The 14,255-nt window shown below is 43.3% G+C and overlaps 1 protein-coding gene across 2 annotated transcripts in view; it reads right to left on the bottom strand.

Moving 5' to 3' along the window:
- Positions 1–546: 546 nt before the first annotated feature.
- The window catches only part of nlgn2a (neuroligin 2a), a 194,548-nt gene continuing 180,839 nt past the window's right edge, over positions 547–14,255 (bottom strand). For both annotated transcript variants that reach the window (XM_038732099.1, XM_038732101.1), the window contains 5 exons: positions 12,593–12,778; positions 8,461–8,726; positions 7,125–7,278; positions 5,850–6,216; positions 547–5,637 (listed from right to left, as the gene is read on the bottom strand). In XM_038732099.1, coding sequence (XP_038588027.1) covers positions 4,803–5,637; positions 5,850–6,216; positions 7,125–7,278; positions 8,461–8,726; positions 12,593–12,778 — 1,808 coding nt within the window. In that variant the 3' untranslated portion in view covers positions 547–4,802. The remainder of the gene's footprint in view (positions 5,638–5,849; positions 6,217–7,124; positions 7,279–8,460; positions 8,727–12,592; positions 12,779–14,255) is intronic.

Below are 14,255 nucleotides of genomic sequence, written 5' to 3'. Positions count from 1 at the left end.
GGTAATAAACAAAGAATAAGGTCAGTTGCCACAGAAACGTGGGGGGGGGGGGGCAGTTTTGATAGGCTGTTCAGGGAGATGCCAATGGCTGGTTCGTGTCCCTTTGTCAGTTTAACAGTCAGGCCCCGCGTTATCAGCTTCGGAATCAAAAGGGTGCCAGTTTTATGGTCGGGCTAGCACTTAGAGAAAGCAACTTTGACCCCTCCCCATCTTCTCTGGGGAGGAGAAAGGAATTTAGGGTAGCTCCAAATTTGTTCAATGTAAAATGCACAAATCCACACCGTTGTTCACTACAAATGTATTATAAGATCATTCAGTCTGAATGTCAACATGTAGGCTACACATGACCGACACATTTTTATTCTTATCTAATTGAGTATAAAATGTAATTTTTTTAATTCAGAATTTACAATGTCTGTTTATTTAGTATCTGATGCCAAATATTTACCGTTTATAAAGGATCATTCATTAAATATGTGGTGTTGTCAACATGTACACATTACTTCCTTGTGTTAACTGATTCAATAAAGAGACAAAATCAGCAGACTGGCTATGAATGTCTTTAATGTTTCCCAGATCAGAATCACAGCATACAGTGTATAATAACTTCTAAAGTAAACAGAAATATCATCACCTCATTTATTTATATAGTTTTACTATACCTTTTTTTAATAATAATCTTTTTTTAAATTCCATTATTTAACATTTTTCTTCATCTCAAGTCTTGGGTTTCTGAATTCAACAAAGAATGTAAAAATAAGACAACAGGTGCAACTTCTCAATGGAGACCAAGCTGAAGGTTTATGTGAGTCAGTGTGTAAGTGTCTCTGTCTCTGTATATGTTTGCCATTGTTGGTGTTAATCATGTGCTTCCATGCACCACTGACCTGACACAGGGTCTGACCTCAGTGATATGAAGTCAGCTTGTTTTGCTTGGCTGAGTTTTCAGGCATGTTGAAATAAGAATAAACTGTGAGAACTGAGGGGCTGCAAACATACTTTCATCCATCTCTCAACTGTTGAATCTCTTCACTGCTACAACACATCACTGTTAAGTCAACACAGCGTCCATACCCACAATGCAACACAGTGTGAGGAAGAAAAAAGTCAGACCACATGTGTGATCTCATTTATCTAGGAGGATATGAGGCATCTTATGGTATCAAAGCCCTCATGTCTGTCACACATGTGATTAAGTGGCTACATGTAAACACTGCTACATGTGAGGTGAACTAACTTTTAACTTACTGCACTTCATTTAGTGTCTCAGTTTAGAAGTCCTGACCATGAAACACTTTCCTAGACCACCATTACATTAGTTAGCTGGCAACAGCTGGCTTTTATCAGCACTCGTACCCTCTGGGATGTTTCCATAAATACAGATTCATCAGGAGACATTTATTAAAATAAAAGTTTGCTAAATCTCGACTCGAAAAAACTCATGGTAGTTGATTCTTCTAGTTTAACCCCAGAACAAAGAACAACGAAACTAGCAAATGCCAACTGCAGCATCTTAGGCCTTCTGTCGTGTTGTGGCTGCAGTGGAGATGAATTTCTGCTACAGTGACTTTACTGGTTAGAAACCATGATGCTACAGGATGCCCACATGATAAAGGGCAACAGGTGAATAAGTATTTTTCTGATGGTATGAAAAGTGACCAGTGGCAAGGATTTTATACTCACCAACAAATTTGAAACCAGTTAGTGGCCTTTTTTTGGCAAACTGCACCTGTTGTCTTATGTTGTCACAAAATAAGCATTCATTCACTCAAAAAAAGAAAAACAAACAAGAAACTTAATATTTACAAATATTTTGTCTGTTTGTTTCTTACACATAAAAATGTACAGTTTTGTCCTCTTCCAGACGTTGTGTGTCTGTCTCTGTCCTGCCTCCCAGTTTGGTATTTTTCTTCACACATCCAGTTCCCTGTCACGATGGCGCCCTCCAGTGTTAGCTTATAAAATAGACAAGGGAAAAGAGCAGACCAAACTAAATACCTTGTTTCTATTTTTAACCTCCAGTGGTGTCATTGTAGCTGTGGTGAGGTTCACTTCACAGCTCCTCCCTGTCTCCTTATCCACAGGATTGAGTACAGAGGTTCTAATGGATCTGGGCAGTCAGATCAGATCCTCCGTAGGACAGATTAGTAAGGTATCCTCCTGGCTGTGGGTAGAAAGATGGCCATGCCTTTGAATGTCGTTAGTTGCTAGTGATCAGTTCGTCCTCTCTTTTGATTAATCTGATTCTGATTTCTACATTTAAGGCTGAGAGTCTTTTTCCAATCTCCTCCCAAAGTCTGTTTTCCACAGCGTGCACCTTTCTTTGTGCTGCTGTCCGTCATCTGATCCACAGCATTTATCCACCTGCAGCACTCCCAAGTCAGTTGTTTTGTGTTTTACATTGTGCACATTTCCCTTTCAGTGGGCTTACAAAATCTCTGACAGGAGCAGCCAGGTATATCTCTCCCCCACCGCCCCGTTAGGCAGTAATAAAATAGAAAACAAACAAACAGGCTAAAGCTAGAGCACAAGCAAAGACAACACCAGTGATTAACTTCTCCCACACTGGATGTAGTGTGTTCCCATGGGCTCAAACACCAGCACATCAGTTCAGTTAACATACTGTATTAAGCAGAGTATTACCCATGATCCATGTTTGAGATCTTTAGAGACTTGGAGGGGGGCATCGCTGAGCTGTAGGCCTTCACTTTCTCACCTGAAAGAAAAGAGCCCAATCAGAAACAGCAGTAGTAAACTGTGTTGCTTTACCCTGTTTAGGAGATCCGAGCTCCCTTTTCATCTTGCAGCTCTGTGTAACACAGGCCGTGAAGCCCCAACGATTACCCTCAGTGTGCTTAGAGTTTAATTTAGAGCTGCTCACAAAAGGTCACTAGCTTAGTGAACTAACCCTTCAGTGTGAGGATAATAGCAGAGCTGAACTGAGGTCAGAAATTGTGTAGAACAGCACTGACACAGTGAAGTCAGGTGTTTTAGAGTTTTGTGGTTATGGGTGATCACCGCAACATGGGTATCAGTTTTGAATGCAAAACTAGTGTGCTGACGGAGAGAGGAGAGGGGAGGAGCAAGGGATGCTGATACAGAGGGGGGTGTTTGGGTACACAGCAGAAAATAAGTCTTTTTGGAGTCTATGCTTTTTCCATGGGGGTGATCCTGTCTGTCTGCCTCTCTATCTCTTTGCTGTCTAATTAGGGCCCACCTATGCCCATGTGAAGCAGTTCTGATATCTCTCTCTCTCACACACACACACACACACACACACACACACACACACACACACACACACACACGCTCTCTTCTAGGCATATATCAAACAGAATATGCATGTGCTGGAAATAGGGGTGCAGACAGGAGAAGGAAGGTGTACTTAAAAGAGCAAAGGCTGCCTGTCTCTGCTTTGTTTCTCACCTTCACTGAAATACAAAAATAATTCTGTACAGGCAAGCTACAACAACAGATGTGGCACCTCAAGTACCCTAAAAAATGATCATCTCCATACAGATACAGGAAAGAAAAAGTAGCTACTGTAGGATGATGGGCTTGCTGTTGGCGTGCTGCATCACCTGGAAATACTTCTAAATAACATCATAACATCATGAAGAGAGAATGGAGGGAAGAGTATGTTCACAGTTGTTGCTTTGACCCTATTGTCTTCTGAGATTTATGGCAATGACTCTTTAGTAAATAGGTGTTGGGAGGTGAGGGTGAGTATTTTTTTTGGGGGGGGGGTTACTAAAGGATTCTCTGTGGTGTTCTTGTTCTGTGAGGTAAAACAAAAACCAAAATATTCAGAGTAGACCAATATGATTTGATTAGATTTGGGAAACGTGCATTGACAGATACAGTGTTCTTTCCCCCGTCATCATCTTTAAAAATAATTCATGCATAGATCCCCACTGAGAAAACCCATTTATATACTTTCTCCTTTGTACACATTTATATATAACTATATATAATATCATTTCTCTATATCTATATTTTCAGCAAAAAAAAAATCTTTCCACAAAAAACAACAATTAAACAAATGCTTAAAAAAAAGAAGATGAAAGAAAGAAAAAAACACAATCGAGGGCCAGTTTGGCACTTTGTCATGAGAACACACAGCATCTGTTAATTGACAGTAAATAGGAATACTCTAGAATTTTCTTTCGTTTTTTTCTCCCTTGATGAGAAAGCAAACACTGTAGTACATACTTGGCACCAAGAATGCTGGTAGAATGAAAGTATCAGATATCAATGTTTTCATAGCTATATGATTACTGTATGTACTCTATGCCCCCTCCTACAGCTCAGCAGTTTATGAATCCTTCGAGCAAAGGAGCACTGGGGAGAGGGAGAGAATCACACGTCGAATGAGAGGAACAAAGCAGGGGTAAGACACAGATGTAGAAAAGAGAACGATATATGCACATAGCACACTAGGGAGAGAAAAAAGAGAAGACGCCAAAGTAAAAAGGGGAAAACAGCAAGGGGCGGAAAGCATTCATCCCTACGACAAATGTCAGGGGTCTTTAGTCTGGAACAGCAGACCTTGTGTGAAAACAGTATCATTGAAAGATCTACATCAGCCCCAAACTGATCATCTGCTGCCGTGCAGTTCAGTTGCTTCTCCACACGCCACCAGTGGAGCATGCTGCACATGATGGAGGAGGTGGAGTTGTTTTTGGAGAAACAAGAGAATAAGAGAACAGAACAAAGGCCCACTTCCAGGGGCTTCAGTTCTAGATCATTAGCATAGCCAGTCTTCCTGGTCCTTAGGTGGCGCTGTGTCAGGCCAGTCCCTACTATACCCTGGTGGTGGAGTGGGGATGGGGCAGGGTGTTGTTGTGGCCAGTGGAGGGGAAGGTGTTGAAGGCATGAAGGGGCTGCATGCTGGTGATGGTACTGGGGATCATGGTGATGGTGTTAGGTGTCATCAGCGGCACGTCGTCCGGGGCGCGGCGCAGCGCCAGTGTGTAGTCAGGTGGGCAGGCGGGCCGTAGGATGTCGTGTGGCCGCAGTGGCTCCATGTCGTGGTGAGCATCGTGCTCCGAGTGCTTCATCTGCAGGGACATGATCTCCTCCTCCTGGCTGTGAGCCAGGTCGTTGGCGGGGCCGCCACGTTGAGGAGACAGCCGGTGGCGTCGCATCTCGTGCCGCTTGTCACGCTTGTAGTAAAGGGCGGCAAAGGCCAGGATGTTGAGGAAGAGAAGCGACGCCCCCACGGCGACTGTCACACTCAGCTCAGTGGAGTAGTCCCGGGTGTCTCCGGGGAAGAGGTCCTGGTGTGGACGCTCCGAACCCTCAGGCTCCGGATCAGAGGGGAAGGTAGGGTAGGGGTGACGAGTGGTGCGAGGGCCTGGGGTTCTGGGCCAGGGTCTGTGGGTTCCAGGGCCAGGGCCTGGCGGCGAGCGGGTAGTGGTGGGGAAGAGCTCCTCATGTAGACTATGGAGGTGGGGCACTAATTCCAGCCAAAAGGCCACCTTGTTGGCCCTGTAGTTGTCTCTAACACGAGGTTTTAAGCCAATATGGAGGTACTGTTTATCCTTTGAGTTGAACTTGGTCCAAATGACCTCTTCAAAGCGGTTGGGCTTTGTGTGAATGAACTTGGTGTCCTGAGGAACTGGCAGATTGGGGTCCCTGGTGGAGGACAGAGGTGCATCTCAGTTATAGGTTTCAAGTCAAGGTTTTAATCATTCTGGAGACAGGGCACTAACCATAGATACATCACTGTTATTAAAAGGGAAGCAAAACCTTCAGAAAGACACAACTCTGACTACTGAAGAGGCATTACACTAGTTGGTTAATCCTTCAGTCACACCACAGAGAATAAAATCATCAGCAAGGCCTACCCAGTCTTGGCGAAGTTGGTCCAGTAAGTCATGACCACAGCGCTCAACATCACATCATTCTTGGAGAAATTGCACGGGAACAGGTCTGTGGCACCAATCATGGGCACGCCAAACACGTACGGTATCTCATCTCCATGGGCGGCGTCGGCCCACTCGGGTCGTGTCTCGGTCTGGCAGTGGTGGTAGAACGTGTAGAAGTAAACTGGGGACTGAAACTCGGCGTGGAGTTTGGCGGTGGCCACTGCGGGCGCCACCCACTGGTGGTCTGTAAACAGAGCTAAGAGGGTCTTCCTTCGCATGTCGCCATTGTCCCTGTCCGCCCAGTCTGTGTACATGAATTTAATGGTCTCCCTCAGGATGTCTTTGCCTGGATGGGAAAGGAAAAAGGAGAAAATTGTGATAAGTTAAGAGGAAAGTAATGACAGGGATAGAATATATTGAGATGCGAGTGGTCAAGAGATGTGAAACAGAGGTTGTCGGAAGGAAGCACACATTCCTAAGATGAACTGGATCGACAGGAATAAAACGTCTTCGTCTGTGTTTGTATGTATGTGTGAGAGACATCCGGTGGCTGAGAGAGAAACTGAAAGGACAGACTGAGCGACACAAAGGGCAAAAGAGAGAATATGTTTAGCAGAGTGAGTGACAAGCACTTGAGAGGAAGCGTGACTGCATTATCCAAATGTGTCTGTATTTTGAGTGTGGCCCACTGTGAGGGGTTTGCAGGCTGATCTGTTAGGAACAACAGCACTGTGATTGGGGGATGGCTGCCTGGGGGATGATGAGAGACAGCATTAGTGCCCACAGAGCCTCAAAGGCCAAAGCACAGACCAACCATGGTGAAAGATAATCTCGATGATAGGCACTCTCTTTAGTATGCCTCTTGTGGTTGATGCACGTTGCTTGGCTCACAATTTGTCTCTTCTCTCATTCTTTGCCCACATGATGTTTTGGACAAGTTGTTGTTGATGTATTTTTTGTAGAAATCATATGATAATGTCGAATACCACAGAAATTAAGCACCTTTTTCTAGCTCAGGTACCAGGGAATATTTGTCGCATGATGTCATATGTATAGGTATTTATAGTATTGTGGTAATAACGTATGTGTTCTTTATATTTATCAAATCATCCTTTAATTTAGGCGTGCATGTGTGTACCCCAGAAAGATCTAATTGTGCTTCTAGTAAGCAGAGTTCTGTCACCTGAGAGGTGGTCGAGGACATATGATAAAAGACTAAAGCCTGAAAGGAGTGTAATGTTGGCCTGGCCTCACCCTCAGGGTAGCCATAGAGGTTGTCCACAAAGTTAGAGATGGTGTAGTCGAACGCTGCGGCCGAGATGCCGTCGTTGTCCTCGCTGTCATCCACAAACTTCAGCCCCTCTCCTTGGTTCACTCCTATTAGGATGTCATAGTTGAGGAACTCCCCCTGGTGGTGCAACAGAGTAATAACATGTTGAGTGCTGAAACTATTTAAAGGGCAGGGTTTTCAGTCTCTGTACTCTGTATGTCACAAATCTAAAACCACTACAACCAAGAAAGGCTGCTGACGACAATTTCGTTTTGTGTATTTATCTGTAAAGTCAAATCTCTTTTATTCATATGCCAAGAAATGTAAATCTGCAGGGTTTTTTTTTTTTTATTAATGCACAGCTTGCGGACAATTAATCTAGTTTTCGGTTTTAATACTGCCATATGTTATCATCTAATACATTAGATTTGCTCCATGATAAGATAATAAATATCTCAAAGATAAGTTCTATGAAAACAGTGCTGCGCAACCTGTAAGTGCAGAGTTCTTAAAATCTACAGTGTCAATTCATGCACAACAAGAGCTCAATTAAAGGCTTTGGGATTTGATGATTTCCTTTAAATAAGCCAGAAACCTTTTGATGCTCACCTCTAATTATTTCTTATGGATAATGAATTATTTTGGGGGTCTAATAGGAATCTGATATGATATAATATAATCTGATATCTGCCTAATAACAGAGAGAGTCATTGGATAAATTGCACTTGTCATTTTGTGATGACCTCTATTGTTTGGTTTTTTTTTTTCCCCTTATGTGAGAGATTTCTATTATTTAACAAAATGACTTTCAAATAAAGCATACTGACTTCAGTCATAAGAGCAGGTTAACAGACGTTAACGCTAATACGTTCTGTTTTTTCCATTCAGAAAAACATGGAATAAAGTGTGAAATAAGGAAAAATATATATATGCTATACAATTATGTTTATTTGTTCTCTATTTCCTGTCTTTGTTGTTGTGAAATACTATGTAGTTTTACACCTTCACACCTCTTAAAGTTGTACCATTTAAGTGTAGAAGAGAAAATCAGTCTTTGATTGAACTGCTTACAACCCAGACTTGCACCCTGTACACTATTTGTATGTATGGGATCACAAGCCAAAAATATACCACCATGGCAATGTGCATCACCCACACCACAGTTGTTTTTCACTGTCTTTTAGCTTTAGTGAACTTCACCACTACCTAAATCTGTGGAAAGGTCACATCCACAGCTTCTTCATGCTTTCCTCTGCCCGGTGTGCCATCACAGCTCAAGTCACTCTACTTGCACAATAAAAATCCTGTAGAGACCCTCACCTGCTGCATGAGGATCTCAGGATCGTCAGGCACCACGTCTCCGTCCACCACGGGGCCAAAGGCGATGTGATAGCGAGCCGGCTGGATGTCCTGGTCCACCAGCTCCCTGAAGTTCTTGCGCCTCAGGCAGTCAACCAGATCGGCCGTCTCTGTGTAGGTGCAGCCCACCTTCCGGGCCAGGATCTTGGTGTACTTAAGGGGCTGGTAGTTGACAGACCAGCTGGAGATGGCCGTTCCACTCTGGGCTATGGCCCTGTGGAACAGACCTGAAAGGACAGATGGAAAAGACAGGTATTTATATTACTGTAAGAGGGGATACATTCCTTTTAACATCCTAAGAACATGCTAAAATGTTGGTGAGCTCACTAAATGTCATGTGCAATCCCCCCAATGTTGTTGCATACTTGTAGGAGCTCTGTGAAGCTGTCTGTCTGAAGTTCAGTTCTGGGATAGAAAGGGACGCAGACTACTTGATGTGTAAATCACATATCATTTCTCTTTTTCCACTTTAAAATTTCCATTTATTAAAAAAAAACTACCAATTTTAGCTTCTTTCTTCTTATCATTCTCACACAGGATAGGACCACAGACCCAAAGCATCTCAGATATAGAGCATGCTATGGTTCTGTAGCTCAAAAAATAAGAAGCAAGACTAGGAATAAGCTCATCTGAGACGTCAAAAGAGCCATTTTCCTCTTTCTTGTGCTGGCAGTTTCTTCTCTCAGACTCTCTCTAGCTGTGTTTCTCCCTCCCTCTCTTCCTCTTTGTCTCTCTGTCTCTCTGTCTCCTTAGTTCTGCCTGTCCTGTGCTGTTTGAACCACTCAAGTGGCTCGTTAAGGGGCCGCCTGCCTCACTCGTTTCCTCTCGTGCTCCTTTTTTTTCTCTCTTCCCTCTCCTGGGCTACAGATTGGTCAGTTAATTATTAAGCAGAGCTGCAGAGCCCTCTTTCCCTGGGAAATCAATTATAGCAAGAAGTAGCTTGGAAACAGCTATACCTACATGTACGCAATGAGAGAGGCAGTGGGAGAGGCAGACACACAGAGGTAGGAGGTAGGTATTATTTCATTCGGCTTCAAAATCAGTTTCTTTGTCACTCCCTAAGTGCCTCTTGCCTTCTGTGCTCAGTGCCTTCCTCTTTTTCTGGCTCCTTCTGCTTTGTGATATGGCATGTTAGAGCATTTTCTGTCCTCTTTCTCCTCCCTTAACAATTTTATTACCTCACCTCCTTTTCCCTCAAACATTGTTAAAATGATACCATGGATCCTGCCTTCCCCACTACAGCACATCCCCCACCCATCATCATATCAGTATCACTTACAACCCCTCCCTCCATCCTGTCTGCCACTTCCATCCTGTACGTCTCTGCTGTCGGGCTTGATTTGTGGATGCTGTGTTGTTGACATGATTGGTGTCCCTTAAGGGTGGGGATGACAGACTCCTTACCTGGCATCCCTGGCGGGAAAGAGGGAAGGGGTGGGGGGTGTGGGGCATGACAGACAGGCAGTGTCTAGAGGGCTGATGTTACACCGTTAGATGCTGATGTTGATGACGTGGACGATGATGACGATGGGGTGACGACAAAGCGGAGGCATGAGAATGGACAGGTGGCAGTGGGAGGGGGTTGGCTGTCAGCAACAGGAGACATGGGGTTAATACAGGCTTTCCCAAACATTAGGGTCCCTCTGCTGCTAAAGTGGGGCTCTCCTGAAAAATTAATGATTAAACTACATTGACTGTCAATAGTTCTGGTTGCCATCAAAATAATAAACAATCAAGCATGGTTGGCTCTAGGACAGACAGTGGAAAAGGCCAGTGTACAAAAAGTCTAGCCATCTGAGAAGTAGAATAACTTTTAATAACATTTTAGATTGCTTTTTAAGAGTTAGTTGAGAAGATTTACACCACAGTCATGTCTGTATGTTACAGACCTGGGAGGTAATTAGCTTAGCTTGGCATAAAGACTAGAAGCAATGGAAAACAGCTAGCCAGGCTAACCACTAACTATAAAGCTCACTAATTAGCACATGTCTTGTTTGTTTAATCCATACACAAAGAGGAATGTATATGATTGTTTGTAGTTTAAATTAATTTGGTTGATGTCCTATATGTATTTCTTGGCGAACAACAGCGTGGCGCAGTGGCTTCCCAGAGCGGAGACGCAGTGGATGGATAATCTGTTGTTTAGTCAAGAAATAGTTACAGTACGTAATTCCCTCTGAAACCAAGTGTTAATTAGTCTGCTTTAGAGATGTACTTTGGAGAACGCCAGGCTGGCTGTGTATATCCGCTTCCTGTCTTTATGTTAAGCTGGGCTAACCATCCTGACTCTGGTTCTATAGTTAATGGTGGGGTGGTGATGGCGCGTAGATAAGATGCTTGTCTATGATGTGGCAGACCAGGGTTCAATTCCCACTGTAAGCCATCCACCAATGTGTCCCTGCGCAAGACCCTTAACCCCTAGTTGCTCCAGAGGTGTGCGACCTCTGACATAAATAGCAATTGTAAGTCGCTTTGGATAAAAGCGTCAGCTAAATGAATAAATGTAATGCTCAGACAAGAGATTGGGATTTCGATTTTCCTCCATATGAGATTTTGTGTAGAACAACAGGTGGTTTCAACTTTGTATTATTCATCCCAGAGATGCTTAATGGGTTGCAATACCAGATTTTACTCTTTTTAGCTGTTTTCCCCTGTTTTTAATTCCTATGTACAGTAAACATACTTAAGAAAAACATTTCAAACAGTCAAAATGCTTTCTATTTGCACTTTATACAAGCCCTCAGCACTGTGTGACCACAGTCTGTCTTGGGAGGTTTCTAACTGCTAGGTGGATCACCTGCCAATAAGTGGAAAAAAAAAAGTTAGGTGTGCTTGGATTAATATGAAGGGTTAGCAGACATAAGTGGTAATTATACAGGTTGTGTTAAATGGACACAGTGCAGCAGTGCACATATGCTCACTCAAGCTTTGACGACACACATTTGTTCTCAAAGACACACCTACGCAGACAGAATGAGTCAAAGTGAGAGATGTGCCAGACATCTGTTTTGTGCTTCAGACACACACACACACACACACACACAGCAGAGACTAAAACAGATGTGTGGTTGTGTGAACACGCTCTCTCTAATCTCCCACCATTTCTTCCCTGTTTCTGTCCTTTGCCATTTGTGTGTGTGAGACGGAAAATGAATAGACGAGAGAGATATTGAGGGAGAGTCCTCAAGCAGCGTAGAGAACAGAGAAGTTACGATTGGAGGAGGACAGCTTCAAGAACACCATGATCAAAGGCAGCGAGTGCGTGACCATTTGGCTGCGGGTCGTCGGCCACACTGATCTCAATTCAGATCAAAGTCGATTGGTCTGTAGGCCTCTCGCTTTTGGAGCTGCAATGTTAACACTTAGCCCTCGGGGTGTGTTGTCGGTAATGGGGAGCATGAGGTCAGGTGGATGTAGGTTTTAGACGGAGCTGCAGCCTTTCTGCAAAGCAGTGGACCGTTAACAGAGCCAGGAGCGCTGGCCAAGTCAGGTAATGTGGGGTAATGTTGGAGCTCCAGCGTCATTTATCCTCTACAGACGTGAACGACATAACATGGATCAAACGTGGACTCGCTCATTAGCCACATGACTGCTTAAATTCTTCAGTTCACAGGGCAAGCAGTGTTTTCCTTTGAGGATAGAGGTGTCAAGTGAACATCACAGGCCTTAACGACTTCTGGGCTGGATGCAGCCTGACTACGTGTGTATAGCAGGAACTTAGTGCTGTGATTGCATTACACACTTGATAAAAATGAGTCATTACATATACTATACACTATACAGACCATAACACAAGTAAGTTGATTGACAAGAACAGCAATATGTATTTTTTGTCGAGTTTCAAAGGTTGAATCGGACATGCAGGTCTGTTTACATAGAACAAATACACAGAGATGGTGTGTAAATATGCATTGTGGTTATTCAGGGATTAGCGAGGAATGATGAGCAGGCTTTTAGCAATTGCAAAAAAATCACGATATCCCCGGGAATCCCATGACCAGTGGGAACCTTGTGCTTCGGAATGGAAAAGAGAAATGGATGCTGTTATCAAGCAAACAAGCAAACAACATAACGTAACAGAGGGTTTAATTACCCTCTGAGTGGTGCGAGAGGATGAGGAGGTTGACGCAGGACGCCCCAGCTCCCGAGCCGAAGATGGTGATCCTCTCTGGGTCTCCGCCAAAGTGGCCGATGTTCTCGTTGAGCCAACGCAGGGCCTGAATCTGGTCCAGCAGGCCGTAGTTCCCCTTAGCGGACTGATCCCCGGTACTGAGGAAGCCTGGGTATTTGAAGAAACAAAGACGGATGTAGGAAGAAGGCGAGGGAGGGTATTTAAGAGAGGACAGGGGAGAGAAAAGGACAGGTGGGAAAAGAACAAAGGAAAAAAGGATATAGAGGAAGAAGGTATTCAGAGATGGGAGGAAAATAAAGAGAGAAGAGAGAGAGATAAGATGACGTTAGTATCGCTAACTTTAGTATTTACAACTTGTCTGGCAAATGTTCCTGTAAACCAGCTTCTGCCTGAGAGGAACTGCATCACTGCAGATACAGTAAATTGTATGTATTTGAGTGTGTGTGTGTGTGTGTGTGTGTGTGTGTGTGTGTGTGTGTGTGTGTGTGTGTGTGTGCAACACTATCATTCATCAACAATGAGAGACAGACGGTACATGGAGAAATAAAAAGGTACAAGGGAGTGAGAGATGAAATTGCTTTTTCAGCTCCTCTCTTAATGACGTTTAGTCTGTCTAATGGCATGGAGCAGGGACTTTTACACAAAGCCACTTACAGTACAGCACCCTGCTCTCTGAGAAATATAGGTGACCCTAATCTGAATCACACCCGTAACTGGATTACAAGTGATGACACATTGTGCTTGGAATTCAAGATTGTACAATGTTTTTTCTTTTTGATTTTCTTTTTTTGAATAATCACGTCCTTTATCACAAAACAGAAACCTTCACTTTTACAGTAGAAACTTTGACCTAGGCTTTTGCACAGTAGACATTTTGAGGAGCCGGATATCAGATCATATTGGCATTTGGACATCAGCAATGTAGAATCCTTGGATGATCGGTGAAAAAAATTGAAGACTGGGATTATCAGGAGCTGTTTAATGCAGATGATTATTTGCATATGTAACGTGGACTACATTACACCTACTCGGAACATCTGTACACGCACCACTGTTAGTACATTTATTATTTGTTCAATACTTTGTCTGATCTTATTTAATTTAATATTTTAGCAATTTCTTCGTTGTAATGATTGTTGTTGTGTGTTTACAACACGAAATGCTGTTCGCAAATCAGATTTCTGATGCTTCAAAGTTATTTTGAAAGACAACTTTTCATACATCAGAGCATTGTAATAATATCTCACCCTTTTAGTTGTTAGCTGACATTTGCCTCTCATAATTACAGCTGAGTAGCTTTGATTGTTCCACCAAAGACCTAAATCTTTTCTATTTAAGTACCCATTAACTGGCAGCCTCTCAGATCCTAATGGGACTCCTAATTAGAGCTTTATTAAAGGCAGGTGTACTGGAAAGGTCATCCATTAAGCCTATACAGTAGAGGTTAAACACTTGTATGCAGCTAGATGCTAGAATCCATTGTAGCTCAAACTTACAGTATGTCGTCTACTATGGGCTCCAAATTAAGATTTCCAATTAGACCCAAAATAAAGCCACAACCATTTCTCAATTCACTATACATCTATTTCTTTGTTCAGTGCTAGTTACACTGTAAATAAGTAGG

This window comes from Micropterus salmoides, unplaced genomic scaffold (genome assembly GCF_014851395.1).
Source record: "Micropterus salmoides isolate LMB-PRFRI ecotype aquatic unplaced genomic scaffold, ASM1485139v1 Ms_hic_scaffold_2, whole genome shotgun sequence".
Taxonomy (NCBI): Eukaryota; Metazoa; Chordata; class Actinopteri; order Centrarchiformes; family Centrarchidae; genus Micropterus; species Micropterus salmoides.
This window is presented reverse-complemented; position numbering and strand designations above follow the sequence as displayed.